Source organism: Electrophorus electricus, chromosome 17, assembly GCF_041902795.1.
Source record: "Electrophorus electricus isolate QZ-2024a chromosome 17, ASM4190279v1, whole genome shotgun sequence".
Lineage (NCBI taxonomy): Eukaryota > Metazoa > Chordata > Actinopteri > Gymnotiformes > Gymnotidae > Electrophorus > Electrophorus electricus.
This window is the reverse complement of record NC_137513.1, coordinates 482714-510000: the sequence shown is the minus strand read 5'-3', so window position 1 is coordinate 510000 and position 27287 is coordinate 482714. Positions and strand designations below refer to the sequence as shown.

At 43.8% G+C, this 27287-nt stretch overlaps 2 protein-coding genes across 4 annotated transcripts in view; both read left to right on the top strand.

The window, feature by feature from the left end:
- The window catches only part of dpf1 (double PHD fingers 1), a 37126-nt gene extending 19271 nt beyond the window's left edge, over window positions 1-17855 (top strand). For 2 of the 3 annotated variants that reach the window (XM_027017553.3, XM_081700201.1), the window contains 7 exons: window positions 1326-1556; window positions 1946-2024; window positions 2166-2297; window positions 13681-13800; window positions 13911-14023; window positions 14191-14272; window positions 14525-17855. In XM_027017553.3, the coding sequence (XP_026873354.1) occupies window positions 1326-1556; window positions 1946-2024; window positions 2166-2297; window positions 13681-13800; window positions 13911-14023; window positions 14191-14272; window positions 14525-14595 (828 nt within the window). In that variant the 3' untranslated portion in view covers window positions 14596-17855. Of the gene's footprint in view, window positions 1-1325; window positions 1557-1945; window positions 2025-2165; window positions 2298-13615; window positions 13801-13910; window positions 14024-14190; window positions 14273-14524 lie in introns of those variants that run through there. The other variant, XR_014117909.1, reaches the window with a different exon arrangement.
- A 3067-nt stretch (window positions 17856-20922) lies between these two features.
- si:dkey-243k1.3 (endonuclease domain-containing 1 protein) lies at window positions 20923-23405 on the top strand. The gene is made up of 3 exons (XM_035534397.2): window positions 20923-21270; window positions 21497-21653; window positions 22446-23405. Exons 1-3 carry the CDS (start codon window positions 20974-20976, stop codon window positions 22832-22834), a joined length of 843 nt encoding a protein of 280 aa, XP_035390290.1. The 5' UTR covers window positions 20923-20973; the 3' UTR covers window positions 22835-23405.
- The last annotated feature ends 3882 nt before the right edge of the window (window positions 23406-27287 follow it).

Genomic DNA, 27287 nt, shown 5'->3' with positions numbered 1-27287 from the left:
CTCTCTCCTGTCCCAGTCTCTCTTTAGTGTCTGTATCTCTGTTTTGCAATGACTCCATTCCCTGCAGCAATGACACGCCCCTACTGGCTGACTTCCTCGTTAACTACAAATGTGTTAGAGAGCGTGTGAGTGTGCGTCTGTTTTGTGTGAGTGATTTTGACAAAGTGAGACATGGGCACTGTATTGACAGTGTGGAGAGAAACTGTGAGTGCATGCACACTTGACATGCATGTATTTATGTGTGAAAGTGGGCTAACGTGTAAAGACACACGTGTTTGTGTTTGAGTGTGTATGTATGTGTAAGTGTCCCTGTGAACCAGGCCTGGATGAGCTGTCATCACTCTCAGCAGTAGCTTTCTGATTCCCCACACACACTCATGCGCACGTACACACTCCAGACGTGACATCTATCCCAGGGGTCGGCAATTAGCCAATTTGCACCTTAATTAAGAGGCTCTCTGCAAGCCACAGCTTGATGTGTGAGAGGTCCTGCTGCTGTAACCCTGCAGGACCCTGCAGGACACACTCTGGCCACACAGCCTGCATTCCCACCTAAACTTTGATTTTCTCCCAGGAATCTGTGTCCTCCATAGGATGCCTCCACACATTCAGATCCCAGACACTGATGTGTACTGTGTGGCTTTCAAATTGTTTTCCAATCTGTTCCGTTTTGGGAAATAATATAAAATTACAATAATATTAAATTCTAAATGCTGCTTCATTAAATGTAACAGACATGTGATGATCTTAAATAACCAATTGATCAAATATATTAGTGGAACACCACATTTTGAATATATATTTCTGAATAGGTGATGTAATGGAACTTGCTCTGTATTCATCTGGTCAAGTTTAAAGATTGACAGTGCTCTCCTAGCCAAACTAGGAGTGTCTGTTGAGTGTTTCATTTCTGTGTCTGGTTTCAGTGTCTGATTTCAGTGTCTGATGTCATTGTCTGATTTCAGAGTGTGATGAAAGTGTCTGATTCTGATGACAGTGTCTGATTTCAGTGTCTAATGGCTGTGTTTGATTTCAGTGTCTGATTTCAGTGTCTGATGTTAGTGGCTGCTGTAAACATCTGAGACATTGTGCTTTACTCCTTTATGGTGACAAACTTGTCTTTTACATTCTGGTGGTAGCTGCTTTCATCTGCCATAAATGTCTGGGTCTCTGGGAACATGCCTTCCTGCTGGGTCTGTTCACTGGGAGTTTTATTCACTGGCTAAGCTTGACATGTAAGATTGGCTATTATATGCCTATTTTAAAAAGTATGTATTTATAACAGAGACTAGATGTTGTTTTCTTTTTCTCATACTTGTTTTCAGAGTTTTCAGAGTTACACAGAAACTGGGGAGATGCCAGATATCAGTGTGCTGGTGGAGTTTGTGTGCTGCCCGGGTTTGGCCTTCTTCTATATGTGTCCCCTGTGTGCATGTGTGAGTGCTGCTCTGGGCTTGTGTGTGCAGAAGCTTCTGGTGGGAGACTTTCCCCATGAACTGGATCCAGAGGAGCCTGAGGAAGACATGCCCAAACGCAAGAACCGCACCAAAGGCCGGGTACAGACACACACACGCGCACACACACACACACACACACACACACACACACGCGCACAAACAAACAAACAAACACAAATAACACACACACACACACACACAGACATAAATAACAGATACAAACACATACACATACACACACAGATACACACACATACACACACACACACACACACACACACACACAGTAAAGGTACCACCTACCTTTATAGGTCCTCACAAGGGGTGGATCCTGTTTACATGAAATGCAATTTTGATTTAGAAGTAATGAGAGGATTTCCTTTGAGTTGCTGAGGATAAGGTTACAGCCAACACTCCTAACACTCCTAAGTTTCTCTCAGATCTGCGATGTATGTGTAGCAGCTATCTGTGGTTTGGAATCTCCCCAGGCTTGTGGAGTTGGTGGGATGCGGAAGAGACAGGAACCGGTCTCCATAGAGGACCGAGACAAGCCATACGTGTGCGACAGTGAGTGGCATGGCCCCGTCACCATGCTGCATGATGCAGGAGCCGACAGCCTTTTCACAGAAAGCTAAAGCACAATCTTATTAAAATAGCAATGGTTGTTCAACTGTTTACAGTTGTACACTTTCTGTGCGTGCGTTTTAGTCTGCGGAAAGCGCTACAAGAACCGCCCCGGTCTGAGTTACCACTACACTCACACACACCTGGCTGATGAAGAGGGCGAGGAAGACTCTGAGCGCCACACGCTGCCTTTTCAGCGCAAGAACAACCACAAGCGTAGGTTGTGCGTGCACACACACACTCTCACACACAAACACAAAAGTTCATGCACACGGATACAGACATACATAAGCGTATAAACACACAAAAGAACACACACAAACAAACAAAAGCACTCACACACACACACACACACACACACACGTACCACCCTAGGCACAAATGTATAAGCAAAAAACAACCAATAGCATACAAACACACATCAGTAACCATATGTTTAAAACACACACACATACACAGCAAATTGAAGCATATTAACACACCAACACACTCATGAATACTTTTGATTCATTTTCTCATGCAGATGACCCCACTCTGCTTATCTTACTGTGTAATTTTTACAGTGGAAGGAATGTGTATTTTTACAGTGCGGGACTGTGTGATTTTACAGTGCAGGATTGTGATTTTTACAGTGTGGGACTGTGTGTTTATACAGTGCGGGACTGTGTGATTTTACAGTGCAGGATTGTGATTTTTACAGTGTGGGACTGTGTATTTATACAGTGCGGGACTGTGTGATTTTACAGTGCAGGATTGTGATTTTTACAGTGTGGGACTGTGTGTTTATACAATGCAGGACTGTGTGATTTTACAGTGCGGGACCGTGTGATTTTGTGTAGTGATGGAGTGGTGCTGCTGCTGTATTTGACCTTGTCACAGTGCCCTTGTGATAGTCTGCTCATTTAACCCCTGGAATGCCAGTCAAAGGTCCTGGCTGCTTGTCTGTCTCACACAGCTGACTGTCTGTGTCACATGGCTGCTTGTCTGTCTCACACAGCTGACTGTCTGTGTCACATGGCTGCTTGTCTGTCTCACACGACTGCCTGTGTGTCTCACCCGGCTGCCTGTGTGTCTCACACGGCTGCCTGTGTGTCTCACATGGCTGCCTGTGTGTCTCACACGGCTGCCTGTCTGTCTCACACAGCTGACTGTTTGTCTCACAAATGGCAAATGGTTTTTAGTCCTCTGCTTGCTGCTGAGCTGGGAGAAATATTGTGTGTTCATTTTGTATGTTATCCAGTGGTGTGTGAGTGTGAGTGTGTGTGTGAGCATATCTGTGTATCTTGTGTATCTGTGATCATGTGCCCGCATGTGTGAGAGGATACACATTCTGTTGTCCTCACAATCTGTCAAGTTCTGCACACACTCCTCCTGCAGAGTACACCATGAGCAATATTATTAATAAGAGGGGTTTTAATGAAACCTTGGCCATACATTATTCATGCAATATTCCAACCTAAAAAAGAAACGTCTAGACGCAAGCATGGTACCCATGGCTGCCAGCACTCATGCTGTACGATGAAGTATTGGAGCCAGACTAAATCCAAATTCTCCCTCTCTCTCTCTCTTTCTCTTTCTCCCTCTCTCTCGCCCTCTCTCTCTTTCTCCCTCTCTCTCTCTTTCTCTTTCTCTCTCTCTTTATTTCTTTCTCACTGGTGTGCTGCCCCTCCCTGGCTACTTTTCTTCTTTTTCAATCAGTTTGATAAATGACAGATTATTCTGCCAAGAGACGGGATTTTTTCCTCGTCTTTCTCACTCTTTCTTTGGTCTCATTCTGTCCTTTCTCACTCTTTCACTCTCCCACCTTTCTCAGTCTTGCCCTTTGTCTTTTCTGCCACTCTCCTCTCTCCTTCTCCTTCTCTCTCTCTCTCTCTCCCCCTCATATCCTCATCTGTATCTGTATTTTATTTTCCTGTACTTCTGTTTTTCTGATGCTGAAGTGAGAGCGGTTGGCTCTGATGAGAAGCTGCATTAAAATTCATGCTGCTCGTACTCTTTTTCGTATGAGGCAGAGCTGTGGTGGCAGGTGGGGTAGTGGGGGAGGGGATGGTGAGATTCCTGTTTGCGTTGGAGGTCGCCCCACTAGATGTGCACCTGAAAATTGGATTTTGCGATTCTGGTAGTTCCAGTTAAGAAGCCCGTCCCCTCCCCCTAGACTGCATCCTGGCATGAGCATGAACACAGCAGACAGCACCCCCCTATGATGGAGAGAGAGAGGGAGAGAATGAGAGAGAGAGAGAGAGAGAGAGAGAGAGAGAGAGAGCAGAGCTGATAGCGAGTGATGGCGGTTGATGCCAAGGTCACATTTTTTAGGTTCCACTCTTTCATTCTTTGTTCATTGCCTTCAAGTCATTATTGTTCAAACCTCTTTCTCTGTTTTTCTACTCTTTCTCTCTTTCACTTGCTTTCGCTTTCCATAAAGCATGTATTGGGAAACACAGCAACACCCCACAGCCTTTTAGCCAGTGATTGTAGTCATTAAACCTGCTGGTAAACAAATGGCTCAGACAGATTCTTCTCCCCAAATAAACCCCCTCTCAAGCTCAACGGAGAATCTAAGAAACAACCCAAGCAGAGTGGCATGATGGCGTATCTGATGAGTATTTGGAGAGTAGAGGTCTCCTGGATGGAGGTCTTAGAGGTTATTTATCAAAAGGTTCATGGAGGCAACCGCTTTAGATTCTAATGAATATATAATATGCAAAGACTCTAAGACTTGTACACCATCATATAATATACCAGAGAGACAAGTTTAATATACCAGAGAGACAGGTGTATTATATCAGAGAGTCAGGTGTATTATATCAGAGGGTCAGGTGTATTATATCAGAGAGACAGGTATAATATATCAGAGACAGGTGTAATATATCAGAGAGACAGACAGGTATAATATATCAGAGAGTCAGGTGTAATATATCAGAAAGACAGGTATTATATATCAGAGGCAGGTGTAATATATCAGAGAGTCAGGTATAATATATCAGAAAGCCGGTTGTAATATACCAGAGAGGCAGGTGTAATATATCAGAGAGACATACAGGTATAATATATCAGAGACTCAGGTGTACTATACCAGAGAGACAGGTTTAATATATCAGAGAGACAGGTATAATATATCAGAGAGACAGACAGGTATAATATATCAGAGAGACAGACAGGTATAATATATCAGAGAGACAGGTATAATATATCAGAGACAGGTGTAATATATCAGAGAGACAGACAGGTATAATATATCAGAGAGTCAGGTGTAATATATCAGAAAGACAGGTATTATATATCAGAGGCAGGTGTAATATATCAGAGAGTCAGGTATAATATATCAGCGGCAGGTGTAATATATCAGAGAGTCAGGTGTATTATATCAGAGAGACAGGTATAATATAGCGGAGGCAGGGGTAATATATCAGAGAGTCAGGTATTATATATCAGAGAGTCAGGTATTATATATCAGAGAGTCAGGTATAATATATCAGAGACAGGTATAATATATCGGGCAGGTATAATATATCAGAGAGACAGACAGGTGTAATATATTAGAGAGACAGACAGGTGTAATATATCAAAAAGAGAGACAGGTGTAATATATCAAAAAGAGAGACAGGTGTAATATATCAGACAGGTGAAGTCCTGCTGTGGGCCTCTCTGTGGTTAATGTCAGTAAAGTCTAATGTTTTAATGAGTGACTCTAGCCCTTAAATGAGTGGCACTGCTGCAGTTTGCCCCAGCAAAGGGCACATCACAGTGTGTGACTGTACCTGGCTGTACCTTGTCACAGTGTGTGGCTGTACCTGCCTGTACCTCGTCACAGTGTGTGGCTGTACCTGGCTGTACCTCATCCCAGTGTGTGGCTGTATCTGACTATACCGCGTCACAGTGTGTGGCTGTACCTCTTCTGAGTGTGTGGCTGTATCTGGCTGTACCTCATTCTAGTGTGTGGCTGTACCTGGCTGTACCTTGTCTGAGTGTGTGGCTGTACCTGTCTGTACCTTGTCCTAATGTGTGGCAGTACCTGCCTGTACCTCATCCCAGTGTGTGGCTATACCTGGCTGTACGTCATCCCAGTGTGTGGCTGTACCTGGCTGTACCTTGTCTGAGTGTGTGGCTGTACCTGTCTGTACCTTGTCCTAATGTGTGGCAGTACCTGCCTGTACCTCATCCCAGTGTGTGGCTATACCTGGCTGTACGTCATCCCAGTGTGTGGCTGTACATGGCTGTACCTTGACTGAGTGTGTGGCTGTACCTGGCTGTACCTCATCCTAGTGTGTGGCTGTACCTGGCTGTACCACGCCACAGTGTATGGTTGTACCTGGCTGTACCTTGTCCTAATGTGTGTCTGTACCTGGCTGTACCTTGTCTGAGTGTGTGGCTGTACCTCGTCCCAGTGTGTGGCTGTACCTGCCTTTAACCTCATCTGAGTGTGTGGCTGTACCTCGTCCCAGTGTGTGACTCAACCTGGCTGTACCTAGTCACAGTGTGTGGCTGTACCTGCCTGTACCTCGTCACAGTGTGTGGCTGTACCTGCCTGTACCTCGTCTGAGTGTGTGGCTGTACCACATCACAGTGTGTGGCTGTACCTCGTCTGACTGTGTGGCTGTACCTGGCTGTACAGCGTCACAGTGTGTGGCTGTACCTACCTGTACCTCATCCTAGTGTGTGGCTGTACCTGGCTGTACCTCGTCAGAGTGTGTGGTTGTACCTGGCTGTACCTCAACCTAGTGTGTGGCTGTACCTGGCTGTACCTCAACCTAGTGTGTGGCTGTACCTCGTCTCAGTGTGTGTCTGTACCTGGCTGTACCTCAACCTAGTGTGTGGCTGTACCTGGCTGTACCTCGTCTCAGTGTGTGGCTGTACCTGGCTGTACCACACCACAGTGTATGGCTGTATCTGGCTGTACCTTTTCCTAATGTGTGTCTGTACCTGGCTGTACCTTGTCTGAGTGTGTGGCTGTACCTGCCTGTACCTTTATCTGAGTGTGTGACTGTACCTGGCTCTACCTTGTCACAGTGTGTGGCTGTACCTGCCAGTACCTTGTCACAGTGAGTGGCTGTACCTCATCCCAGTGTGTGACTGTACCTGCCTGTACCTCAGAGCTGTTAGGCCTTTACTGCCTGCTCCTGCTTACTCTCCTGTATGCAACAAAGCAGGAAGAGAAGCGGTGGTTGCCTAGCGATGGGGTGTTGCCATGGCGACCGGCCAGCTAGACTCCCGCTATAAAGAATACGCTGTTGTATGTACATTGAGTTCGGGAGAGGGAGGGGAGAAAGCAGTGGAGTTTAGACTTGCCTGAGCTGTGTGTGTGCATGCGTGCGTGCGTGCATGTGCGTGCGTGTGTGTGTGTGTGTGTGTGTGTGTGTGTGTGAGGCAGAAGCATGAAAGGAAGAGAGTGAGAGAAAGCATGAGAGAGGGACAGAAAGAGAGTGAATTCTCTTTATATTTACCATATGTATGAGCCTGTGGAGAACGATACTGCAGTCTGGCTCATTTGCTATTCTGTATTAAGAGCAAGACCGAGGGCTGGCATTTGAAAAGCAGGATTGGATTGTGAAGGTAATGTGAGCTATATCAGGATAACCTCACTACCCGCACCGCATACTCTCTCCTCTCCCCTCTGTGTCTACCTCTCTTTACACGCACACACACACACACGCGCGCACACACACACACACACACACACATGCACGCACACGCGTGCACACACACGCGCACACACGCATGCACGCACACGCGCACACACACGCGCACACACGCATGCACACACACGCGCACACACACACACACACACATGCACGCGCACACACGCGCACACACACACACACGCATGCGCACACACACGTGCGCACGCACGAGCACATGTGCGTGCGCACACACACGCACGCACACGTGTGCACACACGCGCATGCACGAGCGCACGCGCACACACACACACACACACGCACACACACACACACACACACACATAGAAAGAAAAGCAAAGCATTCAAAAGATTGTATCAGGATATCATATCAGGATATCGTATCAGGATATCGTATTAGGATACCACTAGATTTTGGGGAAAATTCTTGCAGTCCTACTCTGGACAGATTTTAGTACCGTGGCAACAGAAGCCCAAAAGACCCCACCCCAAAACAACAAGCCCCCCCCATAATACAATAGGATATGTACATACAGTGGGTCTGCCATGTTTGTTTCATAGCTCACCCTGGGCTGTGTGTTGTCACCAATACCCAGAGTCTAGCTAAGGGCATGTTAGGATGTCTGTACACTAATGTATATAAAGGTTTCAGTCTTAACTCATTAGCCTGATCACCAGTGAGAACATAGTGCTGTTGTAAACAGCAGTCCATTCTCACTCCAGCTCAGGGTTCAAAGCGCCTCTGTTCCACTTTGGAATGGTCAGCATGACATAGTTCCCATGTTTTCATCTAAACTCTATACGTCAGCCAAGTCTACTTGTATATGCCTTCTGAACATTTGTGCTTCATTTCAGAGAACTGATGAATTTGGACTTTATTTGAACTGTTTAATTTGATTTCACTTTACTTATGTGATGAGTGCTGTGTTCCTGGATGTGTTTCTAAATTAAAAGTGGAAGTATAATTTGTGCTCCAACAGTCCGCCTCCGTCAGCATGTATTGCCAAAGCGAGATGCAGAGCGTGTATGTTTGTACTCTGCCGGGTCTAGCTGTCTTGTGTTAGCGTATGTGTGTGTTTGCTTGTCTGTGTGTGTACATGTGTGTATATACATGTGTATGTGTGTAAGTGTGTGTTTGCTTGTATGCATTTTTACCCACATTAATCTGCATGGCTACATCTGTTCCTGTGCTGATGCAGTGCCCTGTCTTGATGTTTATACACATTTCTGTGGGAGCAGTTCTGTAGAGGATGTGTGTGAATGCAGGGCCATGTTTGTGAGTGGCACTGTGTTCCTCAGACGGACGGACGACAGGTACTCCCCTCCCTGTGACTCACACTCCACCTGGCGTCTCCTCACTGCTATTCTGTGTATGTCTTCCTTGTTCTCTGTATTTACACTATCAGAAATTCTTTATACTTCAACTACAAGTGCTTTTTAGTATTTAGTGTAGAAATCCTATTAAATATATGCCATTTAATGTTTATGTGAATTTTAAGATGTTATATATGTTCCTCAGATTACAAGGCAAGATCACAGGTGTCAGTGTGAAGCTTATAGGGAGCAGTGTGTTTGGGAATGTGTAATGTGGTACTGGGTTGTGGGTTATAGTCAAAATTAGACTAGGAGTGTTTATATTCAGTATGTGGGATGGTGAGGGTGGGTGTGTATCAGATAACAGGTGGTTGTGGGTAACGTAGTTCCCATGGAAGTGCTAATTTAATAAATTTGTGGCTTCTATATCGACCATCCAGGGATGGTCTGTTCCAACCAGAATCAGATTGTGTTCATTTGAAGAGATAGGAAGGAGAGGAGGTGAAACAGGGTGAGATGAAAAGAGAGGGGGGGGGAGAGACAGACAGAGAGAGGGGGAGAGAGAGAGACAGACAGAGGGAGAGAGAGAGAGACAGACAGAGAGCGAGAGAGAGACAGACAGAGGGAGAGAGAGAGAGGGAGAGAGAGACAGACAGACAGAGGGAGAGAGACAGACAGACAGAGGGAGAGAGAGAGACAGACAGAGGGAGAGAGAGAGACAGACAGAGGGAGAGAGAGACAGACAGAGGGAGAGAGAGAGGGAGAGAGAGAGACAGACAGAGGGAGAGAGAGGGAAGGAGTGGGATATTTGAGGTATTTGAGGATGCCTCTCCCTGTCTGTATCTTTTCATTCCCATGGGGTTGCAGACACACTTGAAAGCTGTGAAGTGTGTTGTTCTGCCTCCACTCTCCCTGTAATTGGAGGAGTGCTGTACTGGGAGAGGGAGGTGTATCACCTCAGAAACACATGGACTCTGTCTATTATTTTACCTCTACAGAGGAACCTACATTACCTGTAACTTACAGAGTTTCAGCTACAGGCATTTAGCTGTTGATGGTCCTGGTTTTCATGCTTGAAGGCCAAAGGGCAAGAGAAGGGCTGCTTAACCAATGTAGTATGTTATTTGCATGTATGCATTGTGTGTGTGTGTGCGTGTATGTGTGCGTGTATGTGTGCGTGTATGTGTGCGTGTATGTGTGTGTATGTGTGTGTGTGTGTGTGCGTGTATGTCTGTGTGTGTGTGTGTGTGCGTGTGTGTGTGTGCGTGTCTGTGTGCGCGTGTATGTCTGTGTGTGTGTGTGTGTGTGTGTCTGTGTGTGCGAGTGTGTTTGTGGGTGCTTGGTTATTCTCCATGGGAATTCTTATGCACAGTCTGCAGTTGAGAGATGAAACAGAAGACAGAAGGACAAAGGAACAGCTTTCCTCCCTTATTCCTACCGCCGGTGGAGAAGGGAGATGGATTAGCCTGAAGAAGCACTTTTGATGGCCTTTGAAGAATTGGAGCATATTTGTTAAACAACACAAAGAGTTTCTTTACAGAATTCCCTTACCTCTTACCTCTCTGACTTCCAGCAATGTTTGCTCACGCCTCCTGCCGTTCCATTTAACACTATTTCTCTTTAATTTGCATTGTGCTAATTTGTCTCTTTTATTGTGGTTGCTATGGCATTTTAATGTGGATCACATGCTACACAGTACCGTGGGTGTTGTTCCTGTTATTTCATTATTCACTTTGAGAGAGAGAGAGAGAGACAGATAGAGAGAGAGAGTGAGAGAGAGAGACTATACCATTTTCAGAGTGACGTTAGCAAATACTGTATGTATATGGCACTTCCACACTAATTACCAAGATTAGACGTTCTGCTCCCAGTGTGAGCACAGTGGAGAGTTCTGTTCCTTATTCACAGTGTACTGCAGTCCTGTCTCTCCTCTGCTGTCTGCATTCTTACGTTAGCCTCCAAACCAGTGCCCTTACCCTGTAAACCAGTACTGTTACCCTCTAAACCAGTGCCCTTACCCGCTAAACCAGTGCTCTTATCCTCCAAACCAGTGCCCTTACCCTGTAAACCAGTACTGTTACCCTCTAAACCAGTGCCCTTACCCGCTAAACCAGTGCTCTTATCCTCCAAACCAGTACTGTTACCCTCTAAACCACTGCCCTTACCCGCTAAACCAGTGCTCTTATCCTCCAAACCAGTGCCCTTACCCTGTAAACCAGTACTGTTACCCTCTAAACCACTGCCCTTACCCGCTAAACCAGTGCTCTTATCCTCCAAACCAGTACTGTTACCCTCTAAACCAGTACCCTTACCCTCTGATGCTCTATTGCTTTAAAGCATGTGTCTACTGTGTTGTTTATACATGTGTGATTTTTATTGCTGTAAATACCTTTTTTTATTGATGTGTGTAAAGCTCAGAGCATTTTCTTAGGCTATCACTAGCCAGTATAAGATTTGATTTGATGGTTTGCACAGCATGACAATGTAAAGAAATATTATTATTTATTTAAATATATAATATTATTTTGTATTTTCTGCATGTGATTTATGTTGCCATGTCATTTTTTCCTATAGTCAAATTTTTCATTTCAGGGATATCTAATGGACTCAATGGCTCTTTTCAGTACCATGGACAGGGACCACCTTGGCACATGAGGAGAGCAAATGAAAGCTATACTATACCTCATCCAAAACACCTGGACCACTGATAACAAAACATCACAGTTGGCCTCCCATCATGACCAACTGACATCATCTATACCTTCTATATTTTGTGTACTTAGATAAATATTTCAGTGGCTAAGTATACTTCAGCAATCTACTGGTGATAGACTTTACCTGATGACAACTGATTGCTACATAGTCAGAAGCCAGAAGAGCAGTGCAGTTTCAGGACCATGGACAGCACCTACTGTATATTTTCCTTTTTTTGTCTGTTTTGTGTTTGAACGGCAGCCTGTACCCTGTGGAGGGTGATGGATCACGGGCCGGATTAGCGCTCTCCTGTCCTCCTGATCAGAGGCGTTCTCTCTCTAGGGATTAGAGAGCAGAACAGCCCTATGGAATCAAAACCACTACAGTAGCCCAGCCCCTCCCACACACACCCTTCCCCCACTGCTAGGGTCTCTGGAGAGGGACTGGAATAATGACCCCGCTGGAGAGAAGCCTAGCACTCCAAATCACACGGCACCACCGCACACGCTGGTCTGTGAGTGTGTGTTTGTGTGTGAGTGATCTAGTTGTGATGACCCTGAGTGTGTGTGTGAGCTGGTTGTGATGGCCCTGAGTGTGTGTTTGTGTGTGAGGGAAATGGTTGGAACAGAAACAAACACTTGTGTTATCACTTGTGTGTGATCACTTGTGTGTGATCACTCGTGTGTTATCACTCGTGTGTGATCACTCGTGTGTGATCACTTGTGTGTGGTATCTCCTGTGTGGTATCTCCTGTGTGCTATCTCCTGTGTGCTATCTCCTGTGTGGTATCTATTAACTGAAGCCAGCTTTTGGCACTTGCATTTACCTTCCTTAAGTCATTTGTGCATCGTCTTTAATTCCCTCCTTTGAGACAGAGGTACTCAGCCGTGTACATGTGACTCTCCAAGCAGGCAGGAACTAGCTATGTGTGAACGTTGCTGAACAGCTTGTCTCCCTTGTTAATGATGTAACATGGTGGCTTCCTGCAGTGTACCTGTCTCTCTGAGCCCAGCCCCCCTCTGTTCCTGTGACAATATTTAACTGAACCTCAGGCCTTCTGTCTGGAGAGCAACTACCTCCTTCCCCACCCCCTATGTGCCTTCTTCCTTGTGTGTGTGTGCGTGTGTGTGCGTGCGTGCGTGTGTGCGTGCGTGTGTGTGTGCGTGCGTGCGCGCGTGTGTGTGTGCGCGCGTGTGTGTGTGTGCGTGTATATGTGCACGCGTGTGCGTGTGCGTGTGTGTGTGCGAACCCACAGTCAGGCCCATGTGCTAACATATGGAGCGAAAACCCACTACACCACCCAGCTGGGATGATGCTAACTTTTTATTTCTGTCTGTCTGTCTTTCTTTTCTTTTTCTGTCTTTCTTTCTTTTGATCATTTCTCAGAAAGAACATTTGTTTTTAAGTGTGCGTGTGTATGTGTGCATGCGTGTGCGTGCGTGTGTGTTCGTGCGTGTGCAGTTGTGTGCGCGTGCGTGTGTGTGTGCGCGGTTGTGTGCGTGTGTGCGTGTACGGTTGTGTGTGTGTGCTTGTGCGTGTGTATGTGTGCGCGTGCGTGTGTGTGTGTGCGTATGTGTGAGCGTGCGTGCGTGCGCGTGCGTGCGCGTGTGTGTGTGTGCCTGTGTGTGTGTGTGTGTGTGTGCGCGCGTGCGTGTGTATGTGTGCGCGCGTGCGTGTGTATGTGTGCGCGAGCGTGTGCGCGCGCGCGCCTGTGTGTGTGTGTGTGCGTGTGTGTGTGTGTGGGTGTGAACCCACAGTCAGGCCCATGTGCTAACATATGGAGCGAAAACCCACTACACCACCCAGCTGGGATAATGCTAACTTTTTATTTCTGTCTGTCTGTCTTTCTTTCTTTTCTTTTTCTCTTTCTTTCTTTTGATTATTTCTCAGAAAGAACATTTGTTTTTAAGCCTCAGTTCTTGTGGCTTCAGTTTTCTGTCTGTCTCATATTGCAGCTAAAAAGGCAGCAGACGGCTCTGTCATCCCCAACGGCTACTGTGACTTCTGCCTGGGTGGCTCCAAGAAGACAGGCTGTCCTGAGGACCTCATCTCCTGTGCGGACTGCGGCCGCTCAGGTGGGGTCCCGCTGTCCGCCGCTCATGTCACGGGGCCGTGTGCCTCTGGATGTGTGAGGAGGAACTCGACTGCGTCAGAAGCCGTTTCTCTGCCTGTTTGCATTCTCTAGGCCACCCGTCCTGCTTGCAGTTCACAGTCAACATGACGGCGGCGGTGAGGACCTACCGCTGGCAGTGCATCGAGTGCAAGTCCTGCAGTCTCTGCGGCACCTCCGAGAACGACGTCAGTACCGCTCATTTCCCCGCACCTACCATCTCCACAGACTGCATTTATTGATTTACATTGTGATGTCTTTGGTGAGCTCTGGAGGTTTATTTATTTATTTATTTGTGTGTGTGTGTGTGTGTGTGTGTGTGTGTGTGTGTACATGTAAAACTCTGTGGCTACAGGATCAACTTTTATTTTGCGATGACTGTGACCGAGGGTATCATATGTACTGCCTAAGTCCCCCTATGGCGGAGCCTCCAGAGGGTATATATTTTCAAGCATTCTGTTGTTGTATGTTAGAGTCAAGGCAAGTATGGTTAATTAGATTATTATATACTACATGTCCTGGTACAGGACAGTAAGTTATAAAATATTAATGCTACACATTATAGTTAAGAAATGAACAAGCTCCATTGTGAGTGAATCCTGCTGCAGGTCTTTGTGGCCCTGATGTCTCGCCTCATTACTGTGTGTGCCATGACGTGTCAGCTCAACACCATGCTGTCTCTCCTACAGGGAGTTGGAGCTGTCACCTGTGTCTGCGGCAGCTGAAGGAGAAAGCTTCTGCCTACATCACGCTAACCTAATTTCTACACCCGTATCTTTGCCCCCACCCAGCCATCGCCACAGCACAGACATGACAGAGACCTCCTCTCCACCTCCCTCTCCACCCTCTGCCCACGCACACAAACTCACATCCTGCTGTAGCCTGCTGGGTGCCTGTCATCCTCCAGTCTGGGGAGAGAGCAGTACCCCCACACTTTGCTGGTCTACCCGTTGTCTCTGGTAGATATCTTTCTCTGTGCTGGCCCACATCTTTTGCTGGTCTCAACGGACCCCTCCGTATCTCCATAATCTCCAGTCACTCCAGAGGTCTCCCTTTTCTTATGGATTAGGGACCATCTTGTTTTGATGTACAAGTTTATTAGTCAAGTACTTAGTCAAGGTGCACAGGACGGCTTGTTCCCAGGAGAGGCGTCTAACACGTGGCTTGAGAGTTCACTCGACTGGGGAAAGGTCCAGCGCGACAACACATCAAGCACTCATGAGGAAGATGTCAGAGATGTGGTGGTTCCCTGCATGACTCTTGGTTGCCAGAGTACTGATAACAAGATTATTCAGCTATCGCGCCACCCACTCTGGTCAGCTCTCTAAGGCATGCATGGGCAAGTCATGTGAGCATATTTAGCCACAAGAATTGGTCTTATTCAGCCTATAATTAGAGCAGAGCTCATTAAACCTCTGAGAGATAAATGAATTCATATATAATTGAGCTCCTTTTGAGGTACAACTTGTGCTGTGGAGTCCAACCCATCAGATCAAAGACGTCTGATTGGAGTGAAATTCATGACCTGCGGTCTTATGAGGACCTCCTGTGCCATCCAGGAGTGGCTTGCTGGGAATTACAGATTTGTTTGTAAGTTTCTAACTCTTTAACACTTTGGTCTTGTAAACCAGTTGTATGAACAGAATCTCCTTCAGGCTCCAGGAGTCTGGAGGCGCATGCCCTTCTGCTTGGGTGGGACTTACTTTGCAACAAAAGCTGAACAGAAGACACCCCCTCACTACCCTCCGACTGTACATTCTAACCTAGAGCTCCTGCCTTTCTTCTGAAAAAGCCAACATAAGATTTTCTCTCTGTCCAGGTGTGTTTGCCAGGATGTATATTAATTAATAATGTCTTGCCTTGTTTTAAAAACAAGGCTTTAATGTTCGATTGTTCTTTTTTTATATTATTACTTTGGATGCATGTGATATTTTTATTGTTTTGAAATAAACCTTTTAAGAATGGAAAAAAATCAACAAAAGCACACTTAATTCGCAATAATGTGTTTGTGACCCTCTCGGGCGAGTCACGTCTGTGTGTGTGTGCGCGACACTTCCTGTGGAACTCTGAGATGGAAGGGGGCGTGGTCTGAGCTTCTTCCTCATCACACCAGGCTTCTTCTTTTCTCTCACGCTTTCCTTTTTCTGGACCAACTGAGAGCCAGTTTTGAGACTTCATTTGTGACGAGGCAAACCTGTGCTCCTCCTTTTGTAGAATGAGCTCTTTCCTATCTGCAAGACTGCTTTGTGTCCTAGAACTTTGTTACTACAGTGTGCTTCAAAGGAAAAACAAAAAAGACAAGCTAAACCCAGAAGAGTGCTACTGGGGCGCCAGCATGCATATGTGACCTTGTGCTGATGCGACTATTTTGATCCCAAAGTGTCATCCATCCGTGGCCTACCTGAAAGGACTCTCTGACTTTTTCATTTCAGCCCATGAGCTTTAAGTTGGGAGACACATGCTGTACATAGACTGTTGCTCTCTCATTTAAAAAATGGAACATGCCATACGACTCCCGGAAAGTGTTATAAATTCTTACACATTAAAATGTGAAAACCAAGCTATTTCTGCATAGTTACCTGGAATATAAATCTCTGTTGGTCATTTCTATTTTTGTATAATTTCTAAAACCATGGCTTTAGGTAGTAGAAAATCAGCACCGCATAAAATTAGTACTATTTTATTGTAGAGGGGTGTCAAAATGTTTTATGTTTAGCAGAAATAGGCTTAGATTTCACATTTTGAGCTGTTTTTCTCCACCAGTGAAGTACTTTTTGTTTTTACAATCCTCTTTTTAGTACTTTTACAGTGTTTTTAGTATTTTTTGGACTATTTTGCACAGTCTGGGTGTGAGTATTTCAGTAAAGGCATTAAAAGATCATTTCATTAAAAAAAGCAATGAAAGTTTGACACACTTTGCATGTTGTGTTGCCTTAGTCTGCCCCACAATTAAATACAGAATGTAGATAATCTCCTTCATACTAAAACACACTTTAGGCTTCAGTAAATGGAGCAGAAGGGACTTCAGTGATGTACTCAGCTTAAAGTATTAAATAAAAAAGGGGACAACATCTTTTTAATTGCCTGGTAAGATGTTGCTGTCGAGCCATCATTGCCCTGTGGCTGATACCTTCCCCAGAGGGGATCTGTGGTGGAATGATGTCTGTTAGTTCATTGGCCTTTACTGTGGGGGTGGAGAACATGATCTGATTGTATTTTTGAATGACGTAATGTGCGTACGAGTGAGTAAATGTGAACTACAAGGTGTATATTGGCTGTAACTTGCTCTTTTGTGTCCAAAGAGACAAATTAAAGAAGCTCCACAATTGCTCCAGCACTCTCCTAAAAAAGCACTTCAGGGTGTATGATGTCATATGCCATGGGCTGGAGACTACTCGTGTTGCTTTTTTTTACACATAAACAAAAGCAGTGAAAAATGTTATTTTTAATGGTGAACACAGTATTTCCATTTAAAGGAGAGATTTTTACAGCCTTCCTAACATTCATTTTCCCTCTCTCTCTGTCTGTCAGCCTGTTTGTTATGGACACAGGGCCAGGTGTGTCCAGGTGTGTCCAGTCCAGAGTGGGCTCTTCCATGCTCTCTCTCTCTCTCTCTCTCTCTCTCTCTCTCTCTCTCTCTCTTCCTCTCCCATGCTCTCTCTCTCTCTCTCTCTCTCTCTCTCTCTCTCTCTCTCTCTTCCTCTCCCATGCTCTCTTCTTCCTGTTGTGCTGTGATCTTTGCTTGCTGTTTTTTTCTTTTGCCACGTGGAAATGTTCGTGTGCCAGGGAGTGTGAGCAGATTCCTTTCATGTAAATGTCCATGAGAAAAGTAAATAAATAAAAAGAAAACTACAGAGAACAGGAATGTGCTCAAACTCAGACCGACTTGTATTTCTTTATTTTTCTGCCCATAGAAACGATGTGGATATTCTGTCAGACAGTGAGCGGCTCTGAGCACCTGCTACAGGGGCCTCTCAGTCCTCCCTTTTCAAGAAAGATGGCTTGTCTTCAATATTTGCCATTTCGAAACATTTGAAATAAAATGTCATCATCATTTCTGATTTCAGTCTGCTGTGATATTCCAAACTGAGCTTATGGATTTAAAAATAAAATTGTTAATGATAACAAAAAATATATGTATAGAAACACACCACTCTAGATAATTCACCCCTTTACTGTTCACATAAAAATAAATCTTTTTTAATGCAGTAGATACTGAGGAAGAATAGTTTAAATTATGGAAATGAAGAGCATTTAGTTAGTTCCTGTTCTGAAGTGACATATTAAATGGGTCAAAAAAGTAACACTGTAAAGCACCACTGAGTGTGCAAATGTTGGTTGATTTGGAGCAGTCGTCTCGTCATCAAGCTGTAGCTGCGCTCCAGGAAACAGGTGTGTTTTGACTGCACAGGTTCCACATGTTGTCTTCTGCTATGAGCAGAACAAGCTGCGATCTGAATGTCCTGAACATACCAGCACAGAAAATGTGTCTACCCTGCATGCCCAAACTCACATGCCAAAACACACACACACAGCCCTTCTGACAAAAAAACCACACACACAGCCCTTCTGACCAACCCCCCCAACACACACCCAGCCCTTCTGACAAAAAACCTCACAAGAACACACACACACACACAGAGTCCATCTGACCAAACACCCCCCACACACAGAGTCCTTCTGACCCCCCCCCCCCCCCTCCAACACACACTCTCAGCCCTTCTCACCAAAAAAAGGATCATTACACTGAGCTACTCTGTGGTCCTTCACACCATGTAGGTCTCTGGCTCTGTGAAATTATCATGTGACAATTCATTTGTGTGAATTTCCATCTAATTGTGTGTGTGTGTGTGTGTGTGTGTCTGTGTGTATCGAAGGGTGATTGGAGACTCCAAGCCAATTACCACATCTACCAGACAGGCTCAGACTGCCTGTGCCTCCCAGCCAATGGGAGCAGTGCTGCGTAGAGCTAGGCCTGAGGTGGTTGCCATGGTAACTCGGGGTGCTGCGTGCATGGCGGCTGATGCTGGAGTGATGGATTACAGTAATGGGATGGGGTGTGTAGAAGGGTGGGTGTGGGTAGTCATGCATAAATATACTGTATGAATAAATGTGAAATGCATTGACTTTAAGGGCTATAGGAGGAGAGGGGTGATGTGCCTTCATTTAGCTTTTTTTAATGGCGTGTTCCAGATCCAGTGAGAGAAGGTTTTAGGTGTGGATCCAAATATCTCAGCAGTGGTAAACTGGCAAATCTTTTGTCTCGAGCTATTCTGTTTTAAACTATAGTAACCTATTCAGTCTCTACTGGAATCAACAGCAAGACAGTAAATAATCTGATGAGCAATTTTACAATGATCTTTTACAAATCTTTGGTAGTGAAACTGGTTAAATGTCTCTATGTTAACTGTGCAATTGTGAAGTCTTAAATGTCTGCTACACTCTCAACTCAAAACATTTGCATTGAGTTTACTACATAAATGAGCTGTGAAGAGGAGAAGGGTTATTACAAGAGTTTTTTATTAATAATATTAATGAAAAAATTCATTTAAAAGGCTCAAAAGAGTGGTATCATTTGAAATGATATTATTGTAGGTAAAATCATCAGCCAGCAGTTTATTTGTGGAAACGTGTTGTGAAATATTTCCTAACTACATGCAGTCATACAGATTTGAGAAATATTTCCTAACCATATGCAGTCATACAGATTTGAGAAATATTTCCTAACCATATGCAGTCATACGGATTTGAGAAATATTTCCTAACCATATGTAGTCATGTAGATTTGAGAACTTGTCATAGAGCAGCATCCTTACTCTGAAATTCTGTACAAATACAGGCCTCTGAAAAGATGAAGACTGGTACTGAATCCTTCCACTCCTCTGCCATCTAGTGTTGAATAAATTCTGCCCTCTAGTGTTTACTAAATGACAGGAATGACAGAAAGGTTGAACTATCTGGGATATTCTGAAATATCTGGGATATTCTTTCATTCTCTGTCCTCGAGCTGTCCAGTACTTTGGTAATAAATGGTGTAAGATAAAGTTGTGAAACCTAATTGAGTTCTGAATCTCAAAAGATACAAACTACTATACCTGAGACGTGTTGATCTCAGTTATAGTAGTTCGTCTCAGTTATTTTCATCTTAGTACGAGATACTAGTATATGCACAAAATGTAATATAGTTATTGACAAATTTTAATTTGGTAATCTTTCCCCACATCAGACGTTACCCCCCCACAGCTCCCTTGTAGGTGTTGGCAATGGCACGGTTGTTTAAAAAAAAACATGTAACATTCTCACTTCATGCAGTTAAAAACTGGAAGAAGCTTTAGTCACCCTGCTTATAGATAGTTAGGATTTGGGGTTTTTCTATCCCTGATTAAGTATATGCATGTGAACATGTGTTTGTGTGCTAAAACAAATTCATAACACATGCAAATATATGAATAAGGAATGAATATGTCCTTATCGCTACGTCCTCATTAGCTATGTCCTCATTTCAACCATCGCTAACTGCATCAGCATAGAAAGAAGTTAGTTGTGAAATGTGTTCTGTTCACATTTACTTATCAAAGTTAAATGACCATGGGTGTATTATTTGGGGGGGGGGGGGGGGAGGGGTTCCACAGTATCGCTGGGGGTAAACTGAGGTCAGGTTTCTAGAACTTGGACATGTCGAGTGCCTGTCTATGGGAAACCAACACATGACAGTACGTTTACTTAACCTGTGTCCTGTTGATAATCTACTATAGTGTGTGCTGTGTTTTTTCCTATCAGAATGCATGCTGTCTCCCTACAGTAAGAAGTAACAGTAACACTACATCGCTGACCTTTGTCTGACATGTCCAAAACTGGCTGCTACTTTATTTACACACTATCACATCCAAATGATACTTTCCCTCGTCAAAACATTGATAACCTTGGAGAGGATGAAAAAAGCCACAGAGATAAGGATGTAGCAATAAGGACGTAGCTATGAGGACGTAGCTATGTGGACGTAGCTATGAGGACGTAGCGATAAGGACGTAGCTATAAGATGAGACCCCTCAACAGCAGGTGTGCAGTTGTATTTGCGTCTGCAGTGTTTGCATCAGACAGTCAAGACAGAGGAGGCATCAATCTTTAATGCACATTCATGCATACCTGCTTTGTTGTATGTATGTTTGTAGGCTTACTTCTGCGTCTAGCAGAGGGAGATGTGGTCTCTGACTTCTATGACGATCCTGCCTGCATAAAGTTCTTCTACTGGGGGAAAGTGCCGGAGTGGCACTCAGACACCCCTGGTGCGGCCCGCATCTGCCAGCGCTTCCTCAATACATACCATTTTGCCACGCTGTACGACACACACCATCGCATCGCCATGTACTCTGCTTACCTCTTTGAGCCCAGCAACGGCGGGGGGCGGGAGAAACGCTGGTTTTTGGAGCCCCAGGTGAGCGCTGAGAGCCACACACCTGACAGTGAGGAGTTATTTAATACATCTTGTCACACTGTTAGTTCATATGCCATGTAGAACTTTTGTATTGGGACTGAGTCAGATGGGTGTGGCTTTGCTGCATGTTTGGTTGCTCTGTCACGCATTGATGCAGAGATCCCTTAAAATGGCATTTTTAAACACACACAAGCACACACATATTGGCGGTGCTGCATTTGTGCAGCTGGTGAATCAGAACTGGGGAGGGGAGATGAAAGAGACTGTGTGGCTGGAGCAGGTCCACCCCGGGGTCTACCAGGGTGAGCGGCAGGCTCTGGACGAGGACTACACTCACTCAGGGCTTGACCGGGGTCATCTCAACCCCAACGGGCACCACGCAGGTACACCCCTGATTCCACCTTGGATTTCTGAGAAATGTTTTAATGTTTTACAGAGTAACTAACACATTTAACAACAGATTTAACTTTAATGACTAACAGTATAATCTGGTGTAAATTCAGTATTAAAAGATATGAGAAACCTTTGGGTCTAGTTATATGTTTGTAAATAAGAGCTTTTCTTCTCATGACAACATTAACTCATCCAGATTTAGCCTAGCAAACCTGAAGCTTTAGACAGAGAACAGGGAAGCTCTTTGAACTGCTCAGTGACAAAGGAACTGTAGTCATGAAATAACACCCAGAATTACTCATCTTATCTGACATATTGTAATAATAAATCAGAAAATTTCAGAAAATGTTTAGTTTTTTTCCCCTTTATTTGCTTGTGTGTTTAAACAACTGTACCTATGTTAAATTATGTCTTTAGATATTATTATTGTGGTTCAGAGATTCTAGATTTAATCACTGTTTAAAATTGTGCTTCTTTGTGTAAGACTTTTTTTGTGTAAGACTTTTACCAGAGCATCTTTCCTGTGCAGTTTGGACACTCCCAAGGTGGCAAGTTCTCTGTATTGAAATCCTTAATTGTGCTCTTAAATGTAATTTTAGATTTTAAGAACATATTTTCCAGCCCTGGAAATCAACTGGTTTTGCTCATGGCGAACTGTGCTTTGTTTACAAATCTCTCATTAGTTTATTAGTAGGCTTTAGTGCTTAAAGGACAGTCTCACATTTGAACAAGTAAGATTACAATTCAGGATCTCTTTCTGTATTGTTTTGTGTTCCTTCTAGTTCCAGGACGAAACGCCACATTCAGTCTCACCAATGTGGTGCCTCAAAACCCCAAACTGAACCAGAATGCCTGGGCGAGTCATGAGTCTAACCTGGCCAAGATGTTCAAAGTCCAGTGCGACAAGGCCTATGTGCTGGTAGGTGCCATCCCCTCTGCGGAGAACTGGATCATCAAGAATAACATCAAACGGGTCAATATTCCAGAGTACATATGGAACGCCTACTGCTGTATTGATCGCAATGGCCATCCTGTTGGCAGTGGTGCAGCGATTGCTCTTAACACTGAGCAGAACCTAGTTGTGGAATACACACTGGGTGAACTGGTGGAGTTCCTGCGGAAGCACTCAAACAGCCCAGTAGGAGAGCTCTTCCACCATCAATGCCAATAAACAGGCTGCAACTTTGCTTCAGCTAAAACTGGATCTGTCTGAGAGCTGAGGAAATGACAGGAAAACATCATGATTTTGCTTTTTATCAAAATGGATACGCTCAGTAGCTGTTGCAATGAAACAATGAAGACATATATAACCAAAGGCATGATCATTTTAGTAAGATGATTTTTATAATATGATTTTTATACTTTTTGATCTGTTTCCACTACGCTTTTTTTCAGTACATTTTGAATGCATTAAAACATGGATTGCTATATAGGTTTAATTGATGTAATTAAGCTAATTAAGTAAAAAGTAAACCTTAGTTCACAATGACAATGTACCCAAATTTGTAAAATGATTTAATTCTGTCATTTTATTTTATACATGGACTTTTTGTGTCACATTACATTGAGTCTTTCACATTATATAAGTCATTCCACTGTGTCATTCCACAACATTCTGTGCACCTGGATGTCATAAGGTACAATGCTGTAACCAAAACAATTAAGACACAACTGATAACACAAAACAATTAAAATAAAGTAAATTAAATTAAAAAATTGCAGACTTCAAACTTTATTCATATGTGTATGGATTTTATTTAGTGGCATAAGTGTTATAAGAGAACAGATGGAGATAAACAGGTGCCACTTGGTCTGGGCATGGCAAACCTAGTGGGCTGGGCAGAATTCATAACAGCATACACGACTGGGTGTTAAAAGTTACATTTTTGTTGATTGAAAAATGTTAGCTCAAAGCTACCATCACTAATCTGACTTTTACATCTTATATACAAGATCTTGTATGTATATATTATTAGACTAAAGCAAAAATGTATGATGTATGTATGGTGTATGTATGATGTATGTATGCTGTATGTTAGGTGTATGTGTGATGCATGCATGGAGTATGTATTGTGTATGTATGGAATATGAATGGTGTATGTATGGTGTATGAATGCTGTATGAATGTTGTATGTATGGTGTATGAATGGTGTATGTATGGAGTATGTATGGTGTATGTATGGAGTATGTATGGCGTATGAATGGTGTATGTATGGTGTATGTATGGAGTATGTATGGTGTATGTATGGCGTATGAATGGTGTATGTATGGTGTATGTATGGAGTATGTATGGTGTATGAATGGTGTATGTATGGTGTATGTATGGAGTATGTATGGTGTATGTATGGTGTATGAATGGTGTATGTATGGAGTATGCATGGTGTATGTAAGGAGTATGTATGGTATATGTATGGAGTATGTATTGTGTATGTATGGTGTATGTATGGTATATGTATGTAAAGTCATTGTTAATCAGACACTCACTGGCTCTGTAACGTGCCCTAGAAATGTCATGTTTCACCTGTGGAGCCTGTGATTTGCAGGCCAATCTGTCATCATATTATGGCCTGGGTAGCAATGGGTCTGACACAAACCATACCCCCCAATCAGGAGACCACTACCAGCTGTAATAAATTCTTGGTCTCTTTACACTGAATATCACTATAGCAAGTGCAGAGATATGGGTCTGTCTCAAAGACAGTGAACTCATGTTGTAGTATTGTAGTTGCTCAGCGGACAATAGACATATTTAAGTTCAGGTATGTCTCCATATACTTCCTTATGTCCTATATAATACCAGTGGATAGTTTTTAAATGTATTTTGAAAATATACAAAATGTGCTTTGATTGCTGTCTGTATTAGGGGTTTATGATGAATATTTTTTTGTTTTATGTTGTGTCTATATGGAAAATAATTGTTATATGTACTTTTAGTCTGTTAAAAGATACAATTTTCAGAATTATTTTTTCCATACACCCCATAACATGCAGATCACTAATAGCTTACTTCCTAACCCTTATGTGCTCATTAACTTGAATTCATGTCCAAAAATTGTGACACTGTGTGAATGGAAGCAGGATGCAAGTGCTGAGAAGAACGACATTTATTAAGGGCAAATCCAGTGTGGTTGAAATACAGGTGGAGTCAGACAATGAAACACACCTGGAGACCAAACACAAAACAATAGGCATGGAACAAAATCTAGCACAAACACAGAACAAGGAAACAAACAACACAACCAAGCACAGGGACTCGTAACATGGAGCACAGAACATAAGCAAATATAACCAAGAACAGGGACTCGTAACATGGCGCACAAAACACAAGCAAACATAACCAAGAACAGGGACTCGTAACATGGCGCACAAAACACAAGCAAACACAACCAAGAACAGGGACTTGTAACATGGCGCACAAAACACAAGCAAACATAACCAAGAACAGGGACTCGTAACATGGCGCACAAAACACAAGCAAACACAACCAAGCACAGGGACTCGTAACATGGCGCACAAAACACAAGCAAACACAACCAAGCACAGGGACTCGTAACATGGCGCACAAAACACAAGCAAACACAACCAAGCACAGGGACTCGTAACATGGCGCACAAAACACAAGCAAACATAACCAAGAACAGGGACTCGTAACATGGCGCACAAAACACAAGCAAACACAACCAAGCACAGGGACTCGTAACATGGTGCACAAAACACAAGCAAACACAACCAAGCACAGGGACTTGTAACATGGAGCACAAGCATAGTGCAATGAAAGTGACACGAACCAGGAAACAGGGTTTAAACACAGCAACAAAGGCAAACAGACACAGCCAATGGCATCTTAAGAAATGAAGAAAGAGAGTCCCTTCATCACAAAGGGGGGGGGGGGGGGGGGTCTCATTCCAAAAAGGGACAGTAGGTTTTGCCCCATGTACAAACTCAATGAGTACTTGTGTGCTACACATATTCTGTTGGGCAAATAAGTTGGGCAAATCAACACTTCAAAAGAAAGGATGCATACTTTCATGTTTCTGTTGTCTTAGAGGACAGATGTTTCCTGTGGTTCAATTTTCAAATCAAGGCATACCAATTTACAGTTCCTCCCTTTTGGGTTTTTGCTGGCTCCTTATGTTTTTACTTGATGCATGCAGGCTGCTGTCTCTAATGACAGGTTTAAAAATAACTCCATACCTAGAGGACTGGGGCCTGTGTGCACCATTCTATGGCAAAGCAGTGTCAGGCACACAGACACTGCTCAACATCACATTTTCAGCTTTGGGGTTGTGTGTAAGATGTGAGAAAAGTAAGCTTGTGTGTGAACAAACAATATAATTTATTTGAATGGCTCTGGACTCATAATCCATGTGTTATGACCCAGTCTAGGTTGAACTGCAGCCGAAAGAGGTAGTGGTGGATGGGTATGTTTGTAAATATTTGTATGTGGCATGAACAGAATAATAAAAACAAATGCAAACATGGAGTGGAATAAGTGGATGGGTATGTTGCAAAACAGTATGACACACACACACACACACACACACACACACACACACCAGTACAGATGTCAGGCTGGCGAATGCTGAAAAAAGAAACAAAAAACCACACTGACCATATAAGAGGACCCTCCCTGACCTGACCCAAGACAAAAGGAAACAAGAAAATCTTTGACTTTATTAACCACAAAGCATATATACAAAGACCTACACTCAACAAAAACAGTAAGCAACCATATACTGGTGTGACTAGAATGTACACTTAAAGCTATACAAAAGATTATATACAGAAAAATATACACAAACATTACGAGAGGGGCAAAAACAACTCAGAATCCAAAACACTTAAAGGATTATCAAATAGTGAACAGCAGAAAATCAAAGCGAGATATGAATGACTTGAACCATGCATCTGTAGGCAATTATATATATATAACTATTGTTGACCAGAGAAGGATGGGCATCAGAGACACTATCCAGGATGAAACAACCAAGATCCAGGAGTACACCAAGAAGATGGCAACAAGTGATGAAACATGAGGAGGATGGAAATGAGGAGGAACAGGAAACATCTTGGGAGGAAAAAGCCCTTCACTGTATGTACCACCAACAGGTAGTGGAAGTGTCTGATGTGGCAAAATCCTAACAATGTCTAAAAAAGGGCTGGACTGAAAGACAGCACAGAGGCACTAATCATGGCAGCACAGGAACAAGTGCTCAACACAAAATCAATACAGACTGGAGTCTACCACACCAGGCAGGACCCCAGATGCAGGATTTGCAAAGATGCCCCTGAGACAAACCAGCACATAACAGCGGGATGCAAGATACTGGCAGGCAGGGCGTACATGGAACACCATAACCAAGTGGATGGAATAGTGTACAGAAACTGTGCTGAGTTTGGCTGGAGGTTCTGAGGTCAAAGTGAAAAACACCCCCAAAGGCGGTGGAGAATGAATGAGGTAAGATCCTATGGGACTTCCAGATACAGACTGACAAGATGGCTAACCAACCAGACATAGTAGTGAAGTACAAACAGCAGAAGAGGGCTGTAGTGATAGATGTGGCAGTCCCAAGTGATAGCAACATCAGGACCAAGGAACATGGAAAACTCGAAAAATACCATGG